This window comes from Zychaea mexicana (genome assembly GCF_025766255.1).
Source record: "Zychaea mexicana strain RSA 1403 chromosome Unknown BDB00scaffold_19, whole genome shotgun sequence".
In the NCBI taxonomy this organism is placed as follows: Eukaryota; Fungi; Mucoromycota; class Mucoromycetes; order Mucorales; family Lichtheimiaceae; genus Zychaea; species Zychaea mexicana.
This window is the reverse complement of record NW_026516682.1, coordinates 305882-326204: the sequence shown is the minus strand read 5'-3', so window position 1 is coordinate 326204 and position 20323 is coordinate 305882. Positions and strand designations below refer to the sequence as shown.

General features: G+C 42.9%; 5 protein-coding genes across 5 annotated transcripts; 4 read left to right on the top strand and 1 right to left on the bottom strand.

Moving 5' to 3' along the window:
- The first annotated feature begins 5818 nt into the window (after positions 1 to 5818).
- BDB00DRAFT_812977 (uncharacterized protein) lies at positions 5819 to 6576 on the top strand. The gene has a single exon (XM_053122731.1). The coding sequence runs from the start codon at positions 5887 to 5889 to the stop codon at positions 6484 to 6486; it is 600 nt and encodes a 199-aa protein (XP_052981944.1). The 5' UTR covers positions 5819 to 5886; the 3' UTR covers positions 6487 to 6576.
- A 511-nt stretch (positions 6577 to 7087) lies between these two features.
- On the top strand, positions 7088 to 10899 carry BDB00DRAFT_812975 (WD40-repeat-containing domain protein). The gene is made up of 11 exons (XM_053122730.1): positions 7088 to 7203; positions 7316 to 7439; positions 7541 to 7692; positions 7798 to 7909; positions 7999 to 8179; positions 8265 to 8329; positions 8401 to 8571; positions 8663 to 9799; positions 9912 to 10091; positions 10178 to 10558; positions 10688 to 10899. Exons 1-11 carry the CDS (start codon positions 7130 to 7132, stop codon positions 10784 to 10786), a joined length of 2676 nt encoding a protein of 891 aa, XP_052981943.1. The 5' UTR covers positions 7088 to 7129; the 3' UTR covers positions 10787 to 10899.
- Positions 10900 to 12530: 1631 nt separating this feature from the next.
- Positions 12531 to 14168, top strand: BDB00DRAFT_786196 (uncharacterized protein; the record flags this gene model as incomplete). The annotated part of the gene is made up of 3 exons (XM_053120587.1): positions 12531 to 13486; positions 13508 to 13935; positions 14047 to 14168. The coding sequence occupies 3 exons, from the start codon at positions 12531 to 12533 to the stop codon at positions 14166 to 14168; spliced, it is 1506 nt and encodes a 501-aa protein (XP_052981942.1).
- On the bottom strand, positions 14162 to 14644 carry BDB00DRAFT_812970 (uncharacterized protein). Its single transcript, XM_053122729.1, has 2 exons — positions 14543 to 14644; positions 14162 to 14423 (listed from the first exon to the last, which is right to left on the bottom strand). Exons 1-2 carry the CDS (start codon positions 14546 to 14548, stop codon positions 14262 to 14264), a joined length of 168 nt encoding a protein of 55 aa, XP_052981941.1. The 5' UTR covers positions 14549 to 14644; the 3' UTR covers positions 14162 to 14261.
- A 3052-nt stretch (positions 14645 to 17696) lies between these two features.
- BDB00DRAFT_210039 (uncharacterized protein) lies at positions 17697 to 19317 on the top strand. Its single transcript, XM_053116472.1, has 4 exons — positions 17697 to 18534; positions 18663 to 18709; positions 18793 to 18818; positions 18879 to 19317. Exons 1-4 carry the CDS (start codon positions 17945 to 17947, stop codon positions 19038 to 19040), a joined length of 825 nt encoding a protein of 274 aa, XP_052981940.1. The 5' UTR covers positions 17697 to 17944; the 3' UTR covers positions 19041 to 19317.
- Positions 19318 to 20323: the final 1006 nt, after the last annotated feature.

The window sequence follows — 20323 nt, the reverse complement described above, 5'->3', positions numbered from 1 at the left end:
TCGTTGGTTTCACTTTTTATTTACATGCAGAAGGGATTGATTCTCTTCAGTTATCCATGTCTATATAAGAAAAGAAATCTGCTGGTTAGAAAATATGAGTGAAAAAAAGGTCAATAAATATAGTTTTATAACAAGGAATAGACAAGAAACGAGTTCAGAAAACTTTGTCGCTTGAATAAGTTTGTGTGTAGTTGTCGCATAATCTTGCGACAAGTCTAAGAACATCATTATATTCATCGAATGTGTCCAAGAAATTCAACACTATGTTGAAGAAAATGGGTACGAGACAGATGATATGTATATTTGGGATGATAATCTAGCTATTGTTGACTTGACGATATATAATGGCTCGGCTGGCTGATAAACTATACACTCTGATGAGTGATCAAGGGACATGTCAGAACTTGTGTAAAAGTTGCTGTATAATCTGTGACATTTATTAAGAGTACCGGCTTTGTGTGGTCGTGCTACCTGTTCACACGCTCATTATTATCCTGTTTACATAACCTGGATCATCAGAAGAGTAGAAAGGTCTCCATGCTTTACATAAACCCAATGGATTGCACCTACAATATGTTGTAATGTTTAACCGGTTGCCGCAAACGTTTTATTATGATGTCTTTTAGCCAGAGCGTATCTATGTGTTAGCGCTCTATATCTCTTTTTTAAAGTTAAAAAGGCCTAGCAGCGAAATTGCTCCATGAAAAAGCATCCACGGCATCCTTGGTGCCTCTTTGATATGTGTTTATTGGGGCATATAACGATATGTGTAAGCAGGATCCGTTGACTTTCAACTCCCTTTAATTTCACACAAAAATCGAGAATCTTAGTTTTGAACTCAACGGGGACCACTGTTGTAGTTGGGTATGATGGGTACCAAAGGGGACAGTGATCCTACGTTTTACATATTACATTCTTCACCGCCTTATAGCGAGAAATTTATGATAATTCAACAGAGCTTATACCAGTGCTTTATTTAATTACCTAAAGGTTTTTGTCAAAAATGATGCCAAGACAGCATGCAATCAATAATATATGTTTGACTGGGGAGTGTACGTTGTGGATGGTGCAATAAGCTGCTTTGAATGTATCTCCCGGCTATAATAGTACATAGCATTCCGTCGAAATGGATTTTGTATACTGTATTATACTTACATATGATATAGCTTAGTATCATATATGGCAAGTGTAAATCTGGGCTGATATAATTATGGAGCACATACAACAGTTGAGTTTTGGATACATATGCACCAGAATACTAAAATAACCTCAGTATATATTAGCCCATTTGTGCAATCGCGCATTCCTTTTGAAATAGGCTATCACTGTATATAAATTCTTTTGGGTAACACTTCTGGCAGTTGCGACGGTAGAGCCAACTTTGGATGATCAAAAGGAACCAGTATATATATATCTAACAAAAACCCACATTACGTTGTTGATCTTGCGGTTACCCTGTATAAGTCCTATCTTTGGTTTGTGCAAAGACATGACCCCCTTGTATACGCTCATCTGTATTATCTTCCCAGAGCAGCCGTATTTATACTTGATACTTTTAGGGAAAAAAAAGGACGTAATTGTCGACGACTTATCAGTTTCAATTTTCAATAAAGTAAACGTTAGAAATGGAGGACACTTGACATAATCATGTTGGTTATAGCAGATATTAGTAGGTATACATTCCACACTCTACAGATGTAGCCCCCAATGCATTTTCATCGAGAGTAGATCGATGTGGGTCAAGTGTCGATCAAGCAGTATGCATCATGCGTGTGCAACCTCAAAAAATGGTGACAACCCCAGCATTATCCTCATCTAAATCATCTTTTTTTTTTATCTGCTGATTCTCGCATTTCCTCCCTTTCCTTCCTTGCTCTATGTTGATTGTGCGTATGCGTGCACTGCGTGTTTCTTCCGCCGTCATTTTGGTTTACATACAGAGTACATATAGCAGACATAAGCGACGATCATCCCTGTGACAAAATGCGAGAAACTCAAGAACTCCCATACTCTACACGCGGTCCCACTACACTACCAATAGTATATGATGGGTCTCTCTATGCTGTCCCAGAGATATATTTTGAGCTTTCCGCAAATGAGAAAATAATATTTGTAGCGGCAACATAAAACCTAGCCCTCTGATGCTACAACTACGCATAATATAATGATGCAATATTGGCAAAATTCGTCATTAAAGATCTCCTTTCATTTTGTACATATAGTATCATCCGAGTATAAGCTTCCGTCTTTCTATGCACATGATTTTCTTTTTCAGCCCCTTTCCACCCCTCACGTTTTTCCTATTTGTAGGTACTTTTATCCTTCTTGAGGGGGTTTCCCCTCCCTCCCTCCTTCCCCTGTACGTGCTGCATTTTACCGCACATAGTAGACACTCGCACATGTGTATCACTCTCTTTCACATTCACAGTCAGGGCGGGAAACAGTAGTTTTCCATGTATGATAACAACACCGCTGCTGGTATACATAGACATTCTGGTATCATTAGCTGTTGATGGTTCAATGTATGTTTTGAGAGCATATATGATAGATTGATTTTTCATGACTGTAGTATGAGCTTTATTGAATCATGTACGGTCATGTAAGATCGAGACTAAGCCGGTGAACAAACGGAGCATGCAAAGAAATAGAGTTCGGCGCTTTAGAAAAACCCCACCCCCACAAAAAAGAAAGAGTGAGAGGATAAGGCAAGTATATATACGTTTACATCTCTTCCTTCGGGGTCGATTCCACAAAAACCCACCTCACACTCGTCATGGTCTTTGTTATCGTCTTCGGACGGTGATACCCTGAGCATTCTTATTAAAAACTGTATAGATGGTATCAATACGTCTTCAATGGCTCCCTTTTTCTTCTAACGGGGGTTCGTTACTAATCCTACACATCACGACGCATGATGGGGGTAAAGAAATAAGTCCTTGTACTAAGCAATGTACATATTGTGCAGGTATACATCATGCTGACATTCAGTGATGAAGGCTATTTCATATAGTATTAAACTTCATGTTCCGTTTGTATGGAAACGCTAATTATGTACCTCAGCTTCGACATTAAGCTACGTGGTAGGGCTAGTTCTAGTTGAGAGAGCGGCACCACTGCACCAAGATAATGTACTGAGGTACAGTAGTATATTACAAGGGAGAAGGGGAGGGGAGAATGAAATGCCAATCTTACGATGCTACCTGGTTTTCCCATTTGAGATCCACTTGTATAGGTATCAAATACCTTTTTTTGTAGTAGTTTTAACATGTAATATTAGATTGAGACAGAAAATTTATCATATTATTCAATCCACTATAATCCTATGATATCTATAATCAATTTGTTATATTTACACATACATATGATAGTATGCGAGAAGCTATGTTTATAAAAGTGATTCAGCTTACATTTATAGAATATTTTTATCGTGTGGTATCATAGAATGATGCAATGACCGATTTTGACTGAGATTCACCTTAAGAAAACACATCATGTTGCATGGAAATTATTATATTCAAGGAGCAAGATATACAGTAAGCTAAGAGCGATGATGATACTAACATTGACCAAGTGCATTTTATATTGCTACAGTACCACTGCTTACTGTGTCACGTATGATATCAAAATCTGTCTTTTTTTTTCTACCACCAAGAAGCAGTAACATTTACCAGCACCAATGATGTTTAGAGCTTAGGAGTTGTCTAATCGTGGTCATAACCGCTATTGCTCACAGTATCAATATTGCCCGGTACGTAGTAGTTTATTTATCTCTCATTGAACTTGATACATAGTGCGTATGTGCGACGATCCGTTGCTGGGTTAAATTCGTTATTCGGCCCTGTTTACCTTGAAATATGTAAAAGCAAATTACAGCACACAAAGATGAAAAAAAAAGAGATAACGGTGGATCAAAGGTATACAAGTAGTTGGTGATGACGATCGTATCTTTTTTGAGTTAATGCTCCGAGAAAAGAAGATAGCGAGATAAAAGAAGGGCGACAGGGAGTTAGTCATAAGAAGAGGGGGGAGGGGAAGGTGTTAAGTGAAAGGAAAACTACTACATGCCAAGCGGAAGTAATGCCTGCTTTTGGTTGTTTGGACACGACTCCTTAATCGACATTGCATTTCTATGCGAGCGCTAATATGATCGAGTAAGAGGTGATAGAGTATAGCATATACATATAAGATATATACACACACAAGATGTACTTTTAAGTAGGAACAGGGGATGAGAAGAGGGGTATTCTTCGAGCAAAAAAGAAAAGCGAATCGCATTTAATACTTGTCCTGGGTTCTTTTTTCTATTACAATAGGACACTGTTCCGCATTAAGGAGATTTAGTATGTGTGTTCGGTTGCTTAAAAAGAGAATATGGGTCGTCGCTTGTTTTTGGGGCTGTCACTACTGCTTGCTACTAGTACCCATAACAGGCCTGATGGCTGGGTTCCTACAGTGTATATGAATAAAGGAGAGAATATGCACTAGCACACAACTGTTATCTCCTGCAGTAAAAAGAAAAACATAGCATAGCACAAAAAAAAGAATACTGCCTCGCTTGCCTCTGCCGGGGTTTTTGGACTGAGCTAGCTTCGAGGGCGATCCTTGTTCTACAAAGAAATTACGGATCAACACATAACAAAATTACAGGGAGCTTTCTGTCCGAGCGGGTTTAGTAGCGATCTCTCTCCCCTTTCCTCGACCCCCCGGGAAAATAGAAAATTAAGAAAATTGAAATGATGCTGAAGGGTAGGTGTTGGGGTTTATTTGGCCAACGCACGAGTCCGTTTTATAATGAAGTGGGTTGTCATTGTACTGGTTTGTGAGGGGGAAAAAGAAAGTACAGAATACGTGCTCAATTGTGCAAAAGGGCATATACTGAGCTTTCTGAGGTTCGATGTCTGTTCGGAATGGTTCATGCAGCAAGAAGGATGCTTTGTCTTAAGCTGCATACTGTGCCGTAGTGTTAAAAATGTAGACCGGATCCCTTTTGCAGCAATGGAGAACAAAAAAAAAGACGGCATGCATTGCTTAATTCGTCACTCATAAGATTACAAGTGACAACGAGAGCCAGCATATGTATGTTGTCGTACGATATACAAGCCATGTATAAGCATCCCGCTTTTCTTTCTTTGAGTTAGCAATCTTCATACATTTTGCTTTCCAGTGGCGTTTATTGAAGATTATACGATAGCAATTGTCTTTCTCAAAGTACTGTAAAATTACTGCATGATCTAGTTGTAGCAGTAGCAGTAGCAGCAGCAGCAGCACGCTAAACTGATGCTAAAAGAACAATATGCTTGTTGTTGTTGACAATACCAAGTATGCGTGCCTGCTACCTCCGCGAAATCAAACTTTAACAAGTACGGGGTCATTTTCTTTTACTGTTCCGCTTCTATATCATATACTGATGCTTTTGCCATGCCTCAAGTCTCTCGCACTCTCCCAACCCCTCCCCCTTGATCCTCGAATCAAAGGGATAGGTGCTTCGAGGGAAGAGGGGGGGGGGGAAGTATATGCTGTCGGGTTCGATTCTGCTTGGTTATACATTTTAGCTCAAGAGGAGAAAATAACCTCCCATTTCCTGGCCACCATACATCCCGTTCTGAGTGGAAAGCCGGAGATAAGAAAAAAAGGAGTTCTTTAGATTGGGAAAGTAGAAGAAGAAGAGTACGAGGGGGTTTATTAGGAAGATGGGGCGACAACAGACGAACAACGACGAGCGGGGTGCTGTGGACAAAAAAAAAAGGTATATAAACCAAGATCATCGATGCCACCCATCGAGTCGATATCTTACAGCAACCCAAAAACTACTACTACTACTACTACTACTACTACTACTACTTACTACTACCACTCCTCCGAGTCTATTCACCTTCTTCTATCACCATGCAAACCAAGTTCATCACTTTGACTATCTCTGCCGTCTTGGCCCTCTCTGCCATGTCCGCCAACGCTCTTCCCGCCGGCAACACCAACGACAACTCAATCACTAAGCCTGACGACAAGGCCGTCCAGGCACATACCCCTGCCAACAAGGACGTCGCTGGTACTCAGGCCCCAGGCACCGAGGCCGCCGACGTCGCTGGTACTCAGGCCGCCGACCCCGCAGGTTTGCTCGCTGAAGTTGTCGGTCTTGTCGGTGATGTTGTTGTTCCCCTTGTCAAGGACCTGTTGGACGCCGTCGTTGACCTTCTGAACACAGTTGCTGGCGGCGCTGGCCAGGCCAACAATGGTGATGTCGTTAACCAAGCACTCCCAGCTGTCACCCAACTTCTCGTTTTGCAGCCCGGTGCTGCTACCAATGGTCAGCAGCCCACTGGAGAGCCCCAATGTCCTCCCCAGGGTGCTGATGCGCAAACCACTGTCCTTGTGTTTGTACAGAACATTGTGGCCGGTTTCGGTGGTCAGGATGCTGCCAACAACAATCCTGCCGGTGTGCTTGCTGCAGTTCAAGTCTTGGTTGGCCAAGTCACCACTGCTGTCTAAGTTAACCAAAGAACAGTTGCTCTCTCTCTCTCTCTCTCTCACTCTTCTTTCCCTTTAAATTGATCTATCCTTTGTTAAAAACTCTTCTGTTCTTTCTGCTCCTCCTTCCCTCCCCCCCCACCTCAAACCTTCTTGCACGAGTATACCTTTTTCACGCACATTACACGCACGCTCACACAGACACAAGCAAGCAAATTTTGTTTTGTTATAATTTAAAACAATAATACAATATACCTTTGTTGTTTTCGCAAAGTAATTAAAATTGCCCTGTCTCCTTCATAATCTACTACTTGCCATTGCTTTTTTATTACTGTGTGTACAAAATACGATTTTTTGAGATGCTATGTACTGATCAGCGATATTTGCTTTCTCATTGCACGGGAATACTCTTGGAATAATACGCAAACGTTCAATTAGCTCACACAGTGTATGCTTATATACAATGAAGGGTAGACAGTAGAAATAGAGTAGTCATTTAAGGCGATCCGCAGTGTACGGTTCATGCGGACCTAATCAGGAAAAAAGTCACGTCTTCCTCTCGTGTGTGCCTAAAACACGCGAAAAGCGCGCGCGCGGTTTTTATTTCCAACCCAGGAACGCGCTTCATTTAAATTTTGCTTCTTTGACACACTACCTTTGAATCATGACGATCAACGTGTTTCCTAGAGATGCACATGCTGAGGGTTTTACCACAGTTGCTTACAAGACCGATGGAACGTAAAGTACCGTTCATTACCCCGTTTTAATCCTACGTCTGGAGAATATATACCTTTTCTTTTTATAAAGAAAATCAACCTAAACTCAAGATTATATCTAAATATACGTGTAGTGGCATCGTAACCGGTGGACAGGATTCAATGCTTCGTATATACAACGCCTTGCCATCCCAACGCAAGGCCGAACCTAAAACTATAGACGATCACAGTGAGGCAGTACTGACAATTGCTACTCATGTAAAGTTTCTGTACCTTTCTTTATAAAGTCTTTTGTAAGACGCATGTATAACCTTATGCTGATGAGAGAACCCATGGTGGAACTTTTTTTTATTTTTTAGAAAGTAAACTTTGCAACAGCAGGCGAAGACGGATCGGTATTGATATTTCGAACTAGTAACAACGAATTTGAAAAGTTTTTGGTGCGAAGCACAGTGCCTGTACGATGCCTATCGTTTAACAGTAACGGAACACGTATCGCTGTCGCTACAGAGTAATGAAACATTTATCCAAACAAAAATTTGTGGGAAAGGGGTGGAGGGAAAAGAAAAAAGACAAGGAGGCAGTGTTTTTATATTAAACCGGTTTTTTTAAATAGTGAAGATGTCATTCGTGTCGTTCTTGTGCGTGATATATCCAAAGTCGTTACTCTATATGGACATACCACACTTGTCAAATCAGTTTCGTTTTCTCCTACTAGCGATCATTTGGTAATATATATATATATTAAAGGAACCGGGGTAATATTATTTTGCGTAAGGGTATAGTAGGTTAACAAAAAACAACTTGGATCCAATAGATATCAACGGATTGTGGCGGTGATGTCAAGATCTGGGACATGAATCATACGAGTGGTGCCCCTCATTGTATAAAGACATTATCCGGCGCAGTGAATAAATGTGCTTCGGATGCAGATGTAATGAACACAGTTGCTTGGAGTCCAGATGGTGCCTACTTTTGTTTTGCTGGAAAGGATCATGGTAAGGCTGCCATTATTGTTATTAAAGCTACTGCGCTATGGTGGAGAAAAAAGTGTTTCTGATCGGGTATTTGGGGGAATTGTAGAAATTTGTGTGTACTCTAGCAAAGATTGGACACAGAAATACGCCCTTGAGTTTGGCCACTTTAATGTAAGTTTTTATAAAGTGTGTGTGTTACCATATAAAGATCAAGGGAATTTGACAAAGTTTTTTTCTGGTAGGATATTATCACGATGGCATGGTCACCTAATGGCTCATACATTTGCTCGGTCAGTAAAGATCGACAAGTGTTGATTTGGGACACAACGAAAAAATCCACAGTGGCAAAGTATGAAAATACGGTCGGCGTCACTGGCGTATCATGGCATCCCAAAGAAAATGAACTTGCCCTTGTAAGTTTTGTATCCTTTATTACTGTTGGCGCGGGGGAGGGGGAGGGTAATTAATATGCTTAAAAGAAATTTAAACAATCAATGGGATTAGACCGATCAAAACGGCCGACTTTTAATATGGTTTGAACCCCTTGATCTATCAAGCATGCAACATCCTGCGCAACGCGCCTCAAACGACATGGATGACTTGGAAAAATTGTTTGAAGAAGACGGAACACAAGCGAGCTTTATTAAACGCGACAGTATACTGGATGATGCAGCAGAAGACGATGATGAAGGGGATGATGTAGAAGACGAAGAGGGCGAGGATCTGGATGATGGCGAAGATGTGGATATGATGTCGGATATGGGTGATTTTGTGATTGATGACGACGGGGCTGGGTATGCCGAAGAAGCGCGACGACGACGACGAGACCGCCAGCAGCAACAACGGCAAGGACGTGGTAGTACGCGCGTCATCCAGCGGGGTCCCCAGTTCACAATCATTGAACAAAAGCGGTTCCAGCCTGGCGCTACTGCATTCCGGGTCATGGATACTGCGAACCCATCCGTACCTGTGGAGGGTGAGCGCCGATACATGGCGTTCAACATGTTTGGCGTCGTTTATACCATTTACCAAGGCACACACTCGATCGTCAACGTCGAATTCCATGACCAAGCACACAACCGCAATTTCCACTTTACGGACTATTACCACTATACCATGGCTTCTGTCAGTCAAGATGGTGCTGTGTTTGCTGTTGAAGGCGGCAAGCCAAAGAAAAAGGAAAAACCGGCCGGTGAAGAAGAAGAAGAAAAAGACGGTGATGATGATGAAAAGAATGACGAACAAGGATCGGGCGTGACGTCTTCTGTTCTGTATTATCGACCGCTGATAAACTGGGCCAACAATGCGGAATGGACAGTGCATCTCCCAGAAGGCGAAAACGTCGTGAGCGTGGCGATCAATGAAGGCTCGGTGGTTGCAGTAACATCTGCAGGGTATGTGCGGATGTTTACGATATCGGGTCTCCAGAACCACATCTTCCGACTGGACAATGTTGTGGCGACAGCGGCGCATGGCACGCTCGTGCTGTTTGTTTACAAGGGCGGCGGTTCCGGACTCAATGGCGAACAGAACTTGGAGTTCATGTTGATGGATACAGGCACCCAAGACATTGTTCAAAAAGGCAATCTGCCATTGCAGAAAAACAGCCAGCTGACGTGGATCGGGTTTTCAGAGGCTTCGGTACGACAAACAGATCATTACATTTTAACACTTTTGATTCACACGCGTGTTTTTTTCTTGTGTGTGTGTGTGTGTGTGTCCGCTTTTTGCTTATGCTTCTTATCATGTCTAGCAAGCGCTCATGTATGACTCTCAACATGTGTTGAGCATCTTGCATCGACAGCGACGTCCAGGTCAGTCGTACTGGGTCCCTGTGTTTGACGGCAAGGCTACTGCAAAGTCACTTGAACGACAAGAAAAATACTGGCCCGTGGGGATGCTCCGGGATCGTCTCATGTGCCTTGTTGTGCGCGTAAGTTTATTGTTGTTGCGATGGAAAACAGTTTGAAGTGAGCTTATACGGTACGATGTATCCATGTATGTATAACGATCACTTAGGGAAACAATGAAAGCCCCTACTTCCCACGTCCACCTGTCGACGATATGGAACTACGTATGCCTGTTGTTGATTTGGAGACGGAAGCCGGACAGCTGGAGGAATCTCATATGCGAATGCGCCTCATTTCTATGCACGACCAAGGAGAGGCCGAAGCAACACACATGGAGCAAGAATACCAAGAGCTGTTGAGAGAAGCAGATCAGGAAATGGACAAGACGCTGCTACGTCTGATCCAGATTGGGTGCCGGGCGGATAAAGAACAACGGATACTCGATCTGGCATTTGCACTTCACCTGGAGCGATCAGTGGATGCGGCCATCAAGATTGTTACTCATTTCAAGATGACGGGCACGGCGGAGAAATTGATTCAGATTAAAGAGGTACAGTTACAAAAAAAAAAAGAGAAAGAGAGAGAGAGAAAGCGTTACACACATGGAGAGAAGTGTGTGTGTGTAACAAGGAGAGAGTGCGAGGAGTGTTTACTAATGGCGCGAGTCTCACAATGACAGGAAAAATTCATGAGCAGTCAAGACATGGTCTTTTCTAAACGGTCCATGGACTTGGACATGGATGAGAGTATGGAATCAAGCAAACGTGTACGATACTAGATGGCTACTACTATCGTTTCAATATTTTATATATATATACGACAACAACTTGTACATAGTTCAATACACATATACTATCTATTTGAGACAGTGTGTGTGTGTGCGTGTGTGTGTGGAGAGAGAGAGAGATAGAGAAAGAGAGATCCGATGACCGGCTAATGGCAACGAACGGGTTTCACACACAAACACATGCCCATCATTCTTCAATAGTCGTCGTGATGGGTTTCGGCGGCGTATGTTGCACAATCCAAACAGCACACTGACCCAATCAAAAGAGAGGCTCGGTTGAGTCGGGTGACGCTGATCTTTTTTTTTTATGATCATGTCGGTGCAAAGTGCGGGTCATGTGCTCTCTTTGAGAAAGAGCTTGCTCGGGATGGGTTGTTATACGTGGATGACGCACGATACAACAACAAAAGGTGGGGGGGCGTTGGAAGAAGAAGGAGCAGCAGCAGCAGCAGCAGAAGCAGCCACAGCGGAAGAGAGGGCGTCCTGCATGAGTTGTGATGAAAAAGACTTGATTTAGCCTTATATGTGTTCCGAATGGCAAACAAAGTGGCACCTTGAAAAAAAACAACAACAACAACATGGAAAAATGGGGGAGCATTCAAGGCCCACCGGATCATCAACTCTTGTGTCTATTGTCATTATACATAGTACGATACTCCACCGAGATTACCCCGCTTCATAACAGCACCCAGTCATCGAATGATATCCCAGTGTCATCGTCAGTCACCGTCACCATCGTCATCATCATCATCATCATCATCGTCGTCGTCTTCGGTCGTCTGTGCTCTCTCACTCTTTTGGCTTGTTACACCGGGGCGAGGGGCACAACCCGCCCCGCCTTCCGACCACACACTCTTTCTTTCTCCCTCTCTAGCTCTCTAGCTCTCATCTTCACAGAGCGTTCTTTCTATAATAGGCGCTCGCCTTCACAACCCATATAGATTCTTGCTACACACATCGCAAAAGGGCATGTGAGATGGGTCCTTTCTAATGGGGGGGGTTGGATGTTAGTCAGGAGGAGGGAAAGTAACTACCGGCAATCATCGGCGTTCGTTCCGACCAAAAAAAAAAAAAAAGCGTGAAACCCAAACAAAAAAAGAAAAAGGGCCATGCCCGAGATCTGCTTTTCCATCTTGTTTGTTGTTGTTGTTGTTGCTATTAATATTGCATGGAGCATCTATCTTTTGCTAAATACCATCAACAGCGGCGGCACCATGGTCGTTGTTGTAAGGTATTTTGCTTGGACCAAGCTTTGCCGGGCCTGAATAGAGGGAACAGATCGTCCCAAAGACGCGGTACAGGTAGTGAAAGACTGGTTTTTTTTTTGAAACTCCACGCAGGAAATAGGGCGGGAAGGAAGGGAAGGAGGAACAGTGCTTTTTCTTGAAGGCAAGAGGCCAAGCAGGGAAGGTGGGAGGGGGGGAATACGAGAACGACGCCTCCGAAGCATTTTTTTTTTTTTGGTGACACCTTGGATGCACCCGGGGCCGGCAAAAGAAACCGATGACCTGGTTTCTTCCCCTCTTCTCTCCAGTTTTTTGCTTTTCTTTCTTTCCCTTCTTCTTTCACCTTTTTTTTTTTTTTTACTCTTTTTTCCCCCCTTTACAGCAATCATAGCTGAGGACATAGAGTATCCGCAGTAGCATTCAAACTGAGAACAAACCGGCGCATTCTCTCTCTCTCTCTCTCTCTTTATAACGAAAAGAAAAAAGAATAAAGAAAACCTAACGAAACGATGCCTCCTAGCCCACCACCAAATCGCAACACCCATCAAAACCGACACATTGTCGTGGAACGCCGTTCGGCTGCACCCATGCGTACGTGCGAGCCGTGTCGCCGACGCAAGCGCCCATGCAATGGAGTGCGCCCCTGTGTCCACTGCAGCGAATCCCACATTGAATGCGTCTACAGCGTCGTATCCGATCTGCCTCGCACTGTCTTTACCACCAGCAGCGCGCGCCGCTTGAGCTCCGGCTCTGCCTGTGAAACCTGCCGTCGCAGAAAGACAAAGTGCGACGGCGGTAGCCCCTGTGGGTTCTGCGCCAGCGCAGGCATTGAATGTGTCAACAATTCAGAGCGACGGAAACGCGCCATGGGCATTCCTTCTTCTGCCAATGGCTCCCCCGTCAACACCACCACTACTACTACCACCACCACCCACGGTGTCAACGGCACTCTTGTTGCCGGCAGCCATCACAATAACAACAACAATCCACCTGACGCAGAAGCTATTGACCGGATCGAGGACCGACTGCGACGCATTGAGGAACTCATGACAGCATTCACACCGGCTACGCATAGTCCGCTGAGCCACGGCAGCAGCAGCAGCAGCAGCAACAGTGGTGGTGGGCATTCTTCAACACGCATGATTCGCCAGCATCGCCATTCGGTTCAGGGCATAAGCGTAGCCAAGGAACAGGCCGAACTGCGCACCGCGTATGCCCTAAAAAAGAAACAGCGCATGTCGCCGCCGCCTGCATCGCTCGCTTTTGATACATTTACTACGACCACTGCGACAGCCATGAACACCATCCTCACCAGTACTACTTCTTCCACAACCACATCAGCATCTCCGTATACAACAACTACTACTACTACTACTACAAAAACAGCACCCACGCCCCCGCATTCATCATCATCATCCACATCTTCGTCTGCCGCAGTAGCAGCAGCAGCAGCAGCGATCGCACGGTATGCAACTCCACCGAATAGCAATGGAAGCAATAAGCGATACAGTCCGCCACGCCACGCATCTCCATCACCCCCACCACCACTGTCACCCACACTCATGATACGACAATCCTCGACAACCACCAACCCATTAACCTCATCCATGCTCAACCTCACACTGTCTCCATCTTCGTCATCTACCTCCTCTACATCCAACAACTCGTCCATGTTGATGGCTGCGCCGCAGTCATCCATGTCCACTCCCGCTGCTGCTAACAACATTGTGTCGCCAACAACACCCACTAGCAATCATGGTCACCAGGACCACCACCAGCTGCTGCCGCCACCATCGTCATCATCGGCGTCAACATGCAATCCGCCACCACCGCCGCCGCCGCCAAGTCATTGGAGCACGGCTGACACGATGACGGAATGGAAAATAGCATCGTCGAGCATGCCGAGTTTGATGGGTAAGTTACTGGATCTACTACTACTAAATAAGGAAGAGCACGCCTTTTTGTAATATATGTGATGAGCCATAGTAGCAGATCATGTTACTCACACGAGGCTTGCTTTTTTAGATCAACTCTCAAAGCGGACGTTTGCAACCTCATCGGCATTCAACACTACCGAGTACCCGCCTTATCCCTTATCACTCACCCCTCCACAGTCGTCTTCCTCGCCTTCTCCTGCCATCGAATAGCTTGCTCGCTTACCTACTCACTCACTTACTTACTACTACTACTACTACTACTACTTCCTCTCTCTCTCTCTCTCTCTCTCTCTCTCTCTTTGTCTATCTGTCTATATCAATTCCATTGTATATCTTTACAAAAAACATGTCTCCAAACAGAAAAAAAAACGAACGTTCCTTTGATTTTACATTTACGAAAAGAATAATAAAGAGCACGGTTGGTGTCACCCGGCCCAACATCGACGACGACGACAACTGCCATAGGCAATCTTTTTTTTTTTTTTTTTTTTTTTGCGTCCTACCAGTGACCCACGACACAGATAGGTGTGCCCAGCATCAAGTTAACCCACTCTCTTTGGTTTTTTTTGGCGCTGTAAATGTAGCGTCATCTGTGCAAGGTGTCACCACTTGATTTGATCATGGGACTTTTTTTTTTCTCTCTTCCTAGATATCATACACATTACATCGATCATGACATGTGTAATGTCCAACCCTACTCCTCTCTCCAAAGTGGTCACACACACACACATTCTGCGGAACCGTATTCCCTGATCTTCCGTTCCTTGCTGCATTAGCATCATCATCGCCACCGTAACTAATCAGCATTGATCCATGCGTTCTTGTTTAACTTTGCTGTTGTCAGCGGATGGAAACTATCATGTTGCTTGTATAATCAATCGTAAGGAAATGGTCTTTGGACAAAGGGATTCTTATTTGAGGTATTTTACAGATGATGACAAAACGTTTCATTTGTACCTGGTCAATCATGCACACACACAGAGAGAGAGGGGGAGGAAACGGCCCTCCTGTTGTCCGTGCGCGCAACAACAACAATAATCGATTTATGCATCCTATGTACCGGGTACGTTACACTGTAATGCAACTACCGTGATGGACCATACAATTGATTGAGCTCAAATGAAATGAGTGGCAGGTTATGACTTTATAGCAATCATCCAGCACAGCAAGTATTTTGTTGGCATTTTGAGTGCTGCACAGTATATTAGTCATTTACTGCTAAGCCAAAATGTCCTGCTCTGACATATATTCTGTTGTTGTTGTTGTTGTTGTTGCATGACACCCAGTGTAATGTACTATTTCCTCCGCGCCGCGCGCGCATTAGCACTACTTGATGCATCTCCTGGTCACTTTACCTTCTCTTTTCGGCTCGGCATAAAAAGAGAGAGAGATCATGACAACAACGAAAAAAAAAAGGTTAAAAATCGATTGATTGGGTCCGATCAAGATCACCTGTCTGAAGGTCATACGTGCATTTTCCCCCCGCCCGCCTACCCCCTCTTCCTTCCTCTCTCTTCTCTGGGTAAGAACGTTTTAAGATGGAACACACGCATGCATGCAAAACCATATGAGCAACACAACATTTGCTGTTTGTTGCTGCCCTTCCTCTCACGTCAGGAATCCATCCGTTGGGGATCCATGATGGGTGGTACAGCATTATTCATCTGCTTACAAATGACAATAAACAAAACAATTCTTGTATACGGAGAGAGGGCTTAGATTTCATTGATGCTGATGATGATGATGATGATGTGGTGGTGGCATTTGTACGACAACCACCAGTGATGATGTTCTTTGCGATCATTTCTCTTCATATCTGTCATTTAACGAAAAGAGTGGATAGTAACAACGTACCACTGTAGCGCCCGTTTCGGTTGAAAGAACGAATTCTGTTTTATGGTTCGTCATACAAGGTTTTAATTGATCTCTTCTCTCGTTTTCGTTTACATACATATCTATGATACTATCTTAAAGTAATATTTTTTTGTTGTCTTTTCTCGTCGGCATTTACTGTACACGTGTATCCATGCGTGTTGCACATTTTTTTTTCTTCTTCCCAGCATAAATATATATAACTATATATATTACTAGGTGCGCTCAGCTTTTTTTTTTTTTTGGCTAGAAATAAATAGCTATTGATTAAGGAAGGCATCAATCCTTGCTTCATATGGAGGCTGTTGCCGTATACTGCGAGTGAGAAACATCATTTATAGAGAGCACAAGACCAAGCGGATGATGATCTTTTTGAGGTATGTATCATTATCTGCTTCTCTATCCTCTACATCCCTCCATTTCGCTTTTTTATTCGGACCTGTCTACAGAAATGGTGTGTTTGCCGATATCAGATATGTAGTCTTTGGTAATATTATAAATGTACCATTACATACGTATCACATTTGACCTGACAATTGATAGAAATTACCATGCTTTTAAGGAAATTGTTTAAACCTTGAGTTACTTGAAGTTAAAAAGGTTCGGACGTAATAATGTAGACCATCAACGCAGTGCACTACTGTCATTTTTCCAACATGGTTATTATCGTATATAAGTTACTATTTTTTGTATATACTTTTTAGTGCACAATACAAGAGTTTTTTTTTTGCAGTTGTTGACTTTTGGGTACTAGTTGTTAGAATATGTACTCATACTTGTGTAGTGTGCAAATAACGAAATATTTTTCTATGTAGTGTTTTATGCGCTAGCGAGAAAGAGAAGCTGGTATTACATATTATGTACAGCACGGCTGCATCTTTGCAGAAAAATAAACATAGGCCAAGGACTAAGGATCGAGCAAGTAGCACTATTCTGAGTCTTTCGTCATCATGATATGATACGAGTATGATAGCTTCATTTTTCGTAGCAAGGTGTACCATTGGTTATTAATGGTGACATGCACTTTGGTACCTCTGTCACATAATAAAATTGGTTTTTCAAAGAGTGGTAAACTATGTTATATACAGATGTACATAACATCACCGGCTATTTTAAAAAATATTTCAGTATGTAGTTTTGTAACCCCCAGACGAATGATACGTCAAATATATATAAATCGCGATCATCGTATACTTTGCCTGGCAAACGGCATGAGAACATGTTGCTAGTACAGAGATGTCTTGTAATTGGTCGAATTTAGCAAAGAAAATTGGGTAGATCCTTACACATACTGTATATACAAGGTCCCGCGTTCAGATCAACCCTAAGATGTTGATATCATATATAGGGGTTGACTTGTTAAAATGTTGATGGTTTCACAATAAGTTGCATGAATCATGCATAGCTCTCCTATTATGCACATTTTTTTTTCCGCGAAAGTTTGAGCGCCTCATTTATACGTGGAAAAGATCGTCGACAAGCGACTCATGAGAGGCAAAAAATTGGGTGTACAGAAGAAAAAACAAAGCTTTTACGATCAATAAATCAGTAAAAGAAAAAGTAATATTCGAATCAGTTATACTTTACGATGGGAATGTTAGTGACAAGAAAATATAGATACGTGAGAACTATTATAGTGGTAATGATAGCAAAACAATGTAGGTGGGAAAACAAGAGACTGTGGGTTTAAAATAAAAGTTCTTTATAAGGGGAGGGGGTATACACAATCACGCACACATACAGCACATATTACAACAGTAGCAGGGTAACTACTACATACTACAACACCATTTTTTTTTTATCTTCCTACTATCGCAGTCTTGAAACTAGATACTACAGCGCCCGGTTGACCAAAGGCAGCTTCCGGACCACCATACCCGGCCTTGATGTTGTTTAGAAAAGCTTTGGACACGCTAGCATCATCGCTACCAGCAGGTCGTTGAGGTTCTTCGCCTACAGGTGGAGGACGACCCCCGGTAGCCGCACCGGGCTCACTAGTAAGCAAAGTCCAAAGAGCTCTAGACACAAGCACAGGATCCAGAGGAGGTGCTGCCGTCACAATTCCAGTTCGTTCAACAGCAGCAATGGCTTGATCTATAACGCCTTGTACAACGATGATAGCGTCTTGCACTGGCATAAGAACGTTGGGAGTGGGTGGTAACGTGTTCATTAGCATAGCGATCGTCGTCAAATCAAAAGACTGTGCTCCCGCTTGTTCTGTGGAGTCTGTGCTAGATGCAGCATCAGCAGCATTGGCGTCGATACTATTGCTGGCCGGTGCTTTGTTGACGCTACCAGCAGCAGCAGCTTCCTTGTTGTTTTCAGAAAGAGCAGAAGAAACCGATGCTTTCTCGCTCGTGGTGTCAATGGGTAGACTATGTGCCGAAAGCGCCAAGATGGCTGCCGCCAAAGTCAACGTGAGTAGTAGACTGGTGCGCATGGGAGAAGGTTATATACGGAATAGAAATTTGGTTCGCAGTAAGCTTCTACTGGGGCCCGTAGAAAAGAATGAGTGGTTCATCCGGAAGTCCACGTATTTTATATACCATTTTGCCATCAGTGTGGTTTGTGGCTTCTCTTTTTTTTCTCTTTTTTTCTTTTTACAATGTATACGCAGCTGCAGTGAACCCCCTTTGCTCCGTCACCTTGTTTTCTCCTGCTTCCGTCGAGGCGAGAATCATTCCGTATGGTATGAGCTTAAAAGGTACCTTGCATATCTAAGGGGGTGACGTTTTGGTCGAGAGGAGGACATGTGTAGGTATGTAGTAGTAACTGGCATCATGAGTTGTGCTAATCATTAATCTTGCTGTATAATTGGCAACTCGTTGGAAGAACATTATATCTTGGTTGTGTAGCTTTCGGGAAGGAAAACAGATCTGGTAAATTGTTTTGTCCAAAGTATTGCAACAAGATTTGACATGTTGCTGCTGACTAGCTTCTAACTGCTGCGATCGTTTCAAAGCATTAGCGATCGATGTCTACGTCAATGTAATATATATATATATATATATATATATAACACATAATGTAACTAACATCATATCTCAGAACAATAATTGCAGCGAGATAAAACAGCCGCCATCTTGTTCATCATCATCATCATCATCATCTGTATTATCAAGAAAACTACAACAGCAACAAAAGCACAAGAAGAAACACAAAAGAAAGCCGATAATGTTCACAATAACAAGTATTAATCATCATGTGTGACCTGAAAAAACCCAGCCATCCTCACTGGGCAATTCCAGTGAGTGGAGGGGAAAACAGCAGATTGAGCAATGCAAACATCCAGAGAAATCTTTTAAGTGGCTGAACAGTATATAATACAATCTGAGCAGACGCACGGACTATATATAATGCAGAACGGCAACGCCCATCAAAGAGCGAACAAAAAAACAGTTACCTCAAACATTTTTAAAGAGCGATAACCTGCTGAAACAGACAACATTTATCACTGATAGAATTATTTTCGGTACATAGTCCATTATAGACGCTCTCATTGTATACAATCGTGTTCTCTATGCCGTTTTTTTCCGGCTATTAGAGACTCAGAAAAATATTCACTTACTATATAGACTGCCCGGCCGATGAACAAGCAGACTAGGTAAACCGCAGAAGCACGCTGATTTCTTTTTGGTGCATATAATAAGAGGTACCAGTGCAGAGGAAGGGTCCTCAAAGTTCCTCCGCGTCGACCGATTCTTCTGCCTCTGATATCTATATATCAATGCTGTTGGAAACCAGCCTCTCGTCCAACGAAGACGATGAAAACATTAACAACGCCAGTGATGATGCTGATGAACAATCTTGAACATATTGACCAGGACAAGTTGGCTGCTACTAAGATATGTTTTTTGAGGGGGTGGGTTTCGCTTGTTGCCGCCGTAATGATAGCAATATTTTACTGGTTCCAGCTGTTTTGCCTTGGATACGTATGTAGGCGAACATACTTGATTTGCTTTCATCCTCTCTCTCTATCGCATTATAAACAACTCGATATATCTTGTATGTATGTATTAGCTATCGTCATCAATGACGATATATATAGTCTTTCTTTTTCCCCCTTCTTTTATCCTGAAAAAGCTAAATATCTTTGTATCACATCCTTGTATTATTTGACTGACATCATGAGATAGACATAAGCAAGAAGGCGTTAAGGTATGTAGACCATTCCTAACATTGCTACATATATCACCGCAACAGTGGATCGCGCCGACGAGAAAGTAGCAGCACTTGGTCGTCTTTTTATTGCAAATTCATCAACTCTAAACTTTGTAGATCAAAAAATTTCTTTGACTAATTTTTACTTACGTGCAAGATGAACACTAGTACTCACTGATTTTATAGTAAGCTTGACTTGGTGTTATACAAGAGTTAGCGAATCCGGATTTAAAAAACCGGATCGGCCGCGTCCGAGACGCAAGAACAATGCTACCCTCCGACTAAACAGATGTGCTCGTGCGAACTTGAACTCTGTTCTTACTTCCTACTCT

Coding starts and splice junctions, on each gene's coding strand:
- BDB00DRAFT_210039 (XM_053116472.1), top strand. CDS start 17,945: ATGATAGCGTCTTGCACTGGCATAAGAACGTTGGGAGTGGGTGGTAAC. Junction 18,535..18,662: donor GTATGGTATGAGCTTAAAAG/GTACCTTGCATA, acceptor ACTCGTTGGAAG/AACATTATATCTTGGTTGTG. Junction 18,819..18,878: donor CGATCGATGTCTACGTCAAT/GTAATATATATA, acceptor ATCATATCTCAG/AACAATAATTGCAGCGAGAT.
- BDB00DRAFT_812977 (XM_053122731.1), top strand. CDS start 5,887: ATGCAAACCAAGTTCATCACTTTGACTATCTCTGCCGTCTTGGCCCTC.
- BDB00DRAFT_812975 (XM_053122730.1), top strand. CDS start 7,130: ATGACGATCAACGTGTTTCCTAGAGATGCACATGCTGAGGGTTTTACC. Junction 8,180..8,264: donor TTTTGCTGGAAAGGATCATG/GTAAGGCTGCCA, acceptor GGGGAATTGTAG/AAATTTGTGTGTACTCTAGC. Junction 9,800..9,911: donor TCGGGTTTTCAGAGGCTTCG/GTACGACAAACA, acceptor TATCATGTCTAG/CAAGCGCTCATGTATGACTC.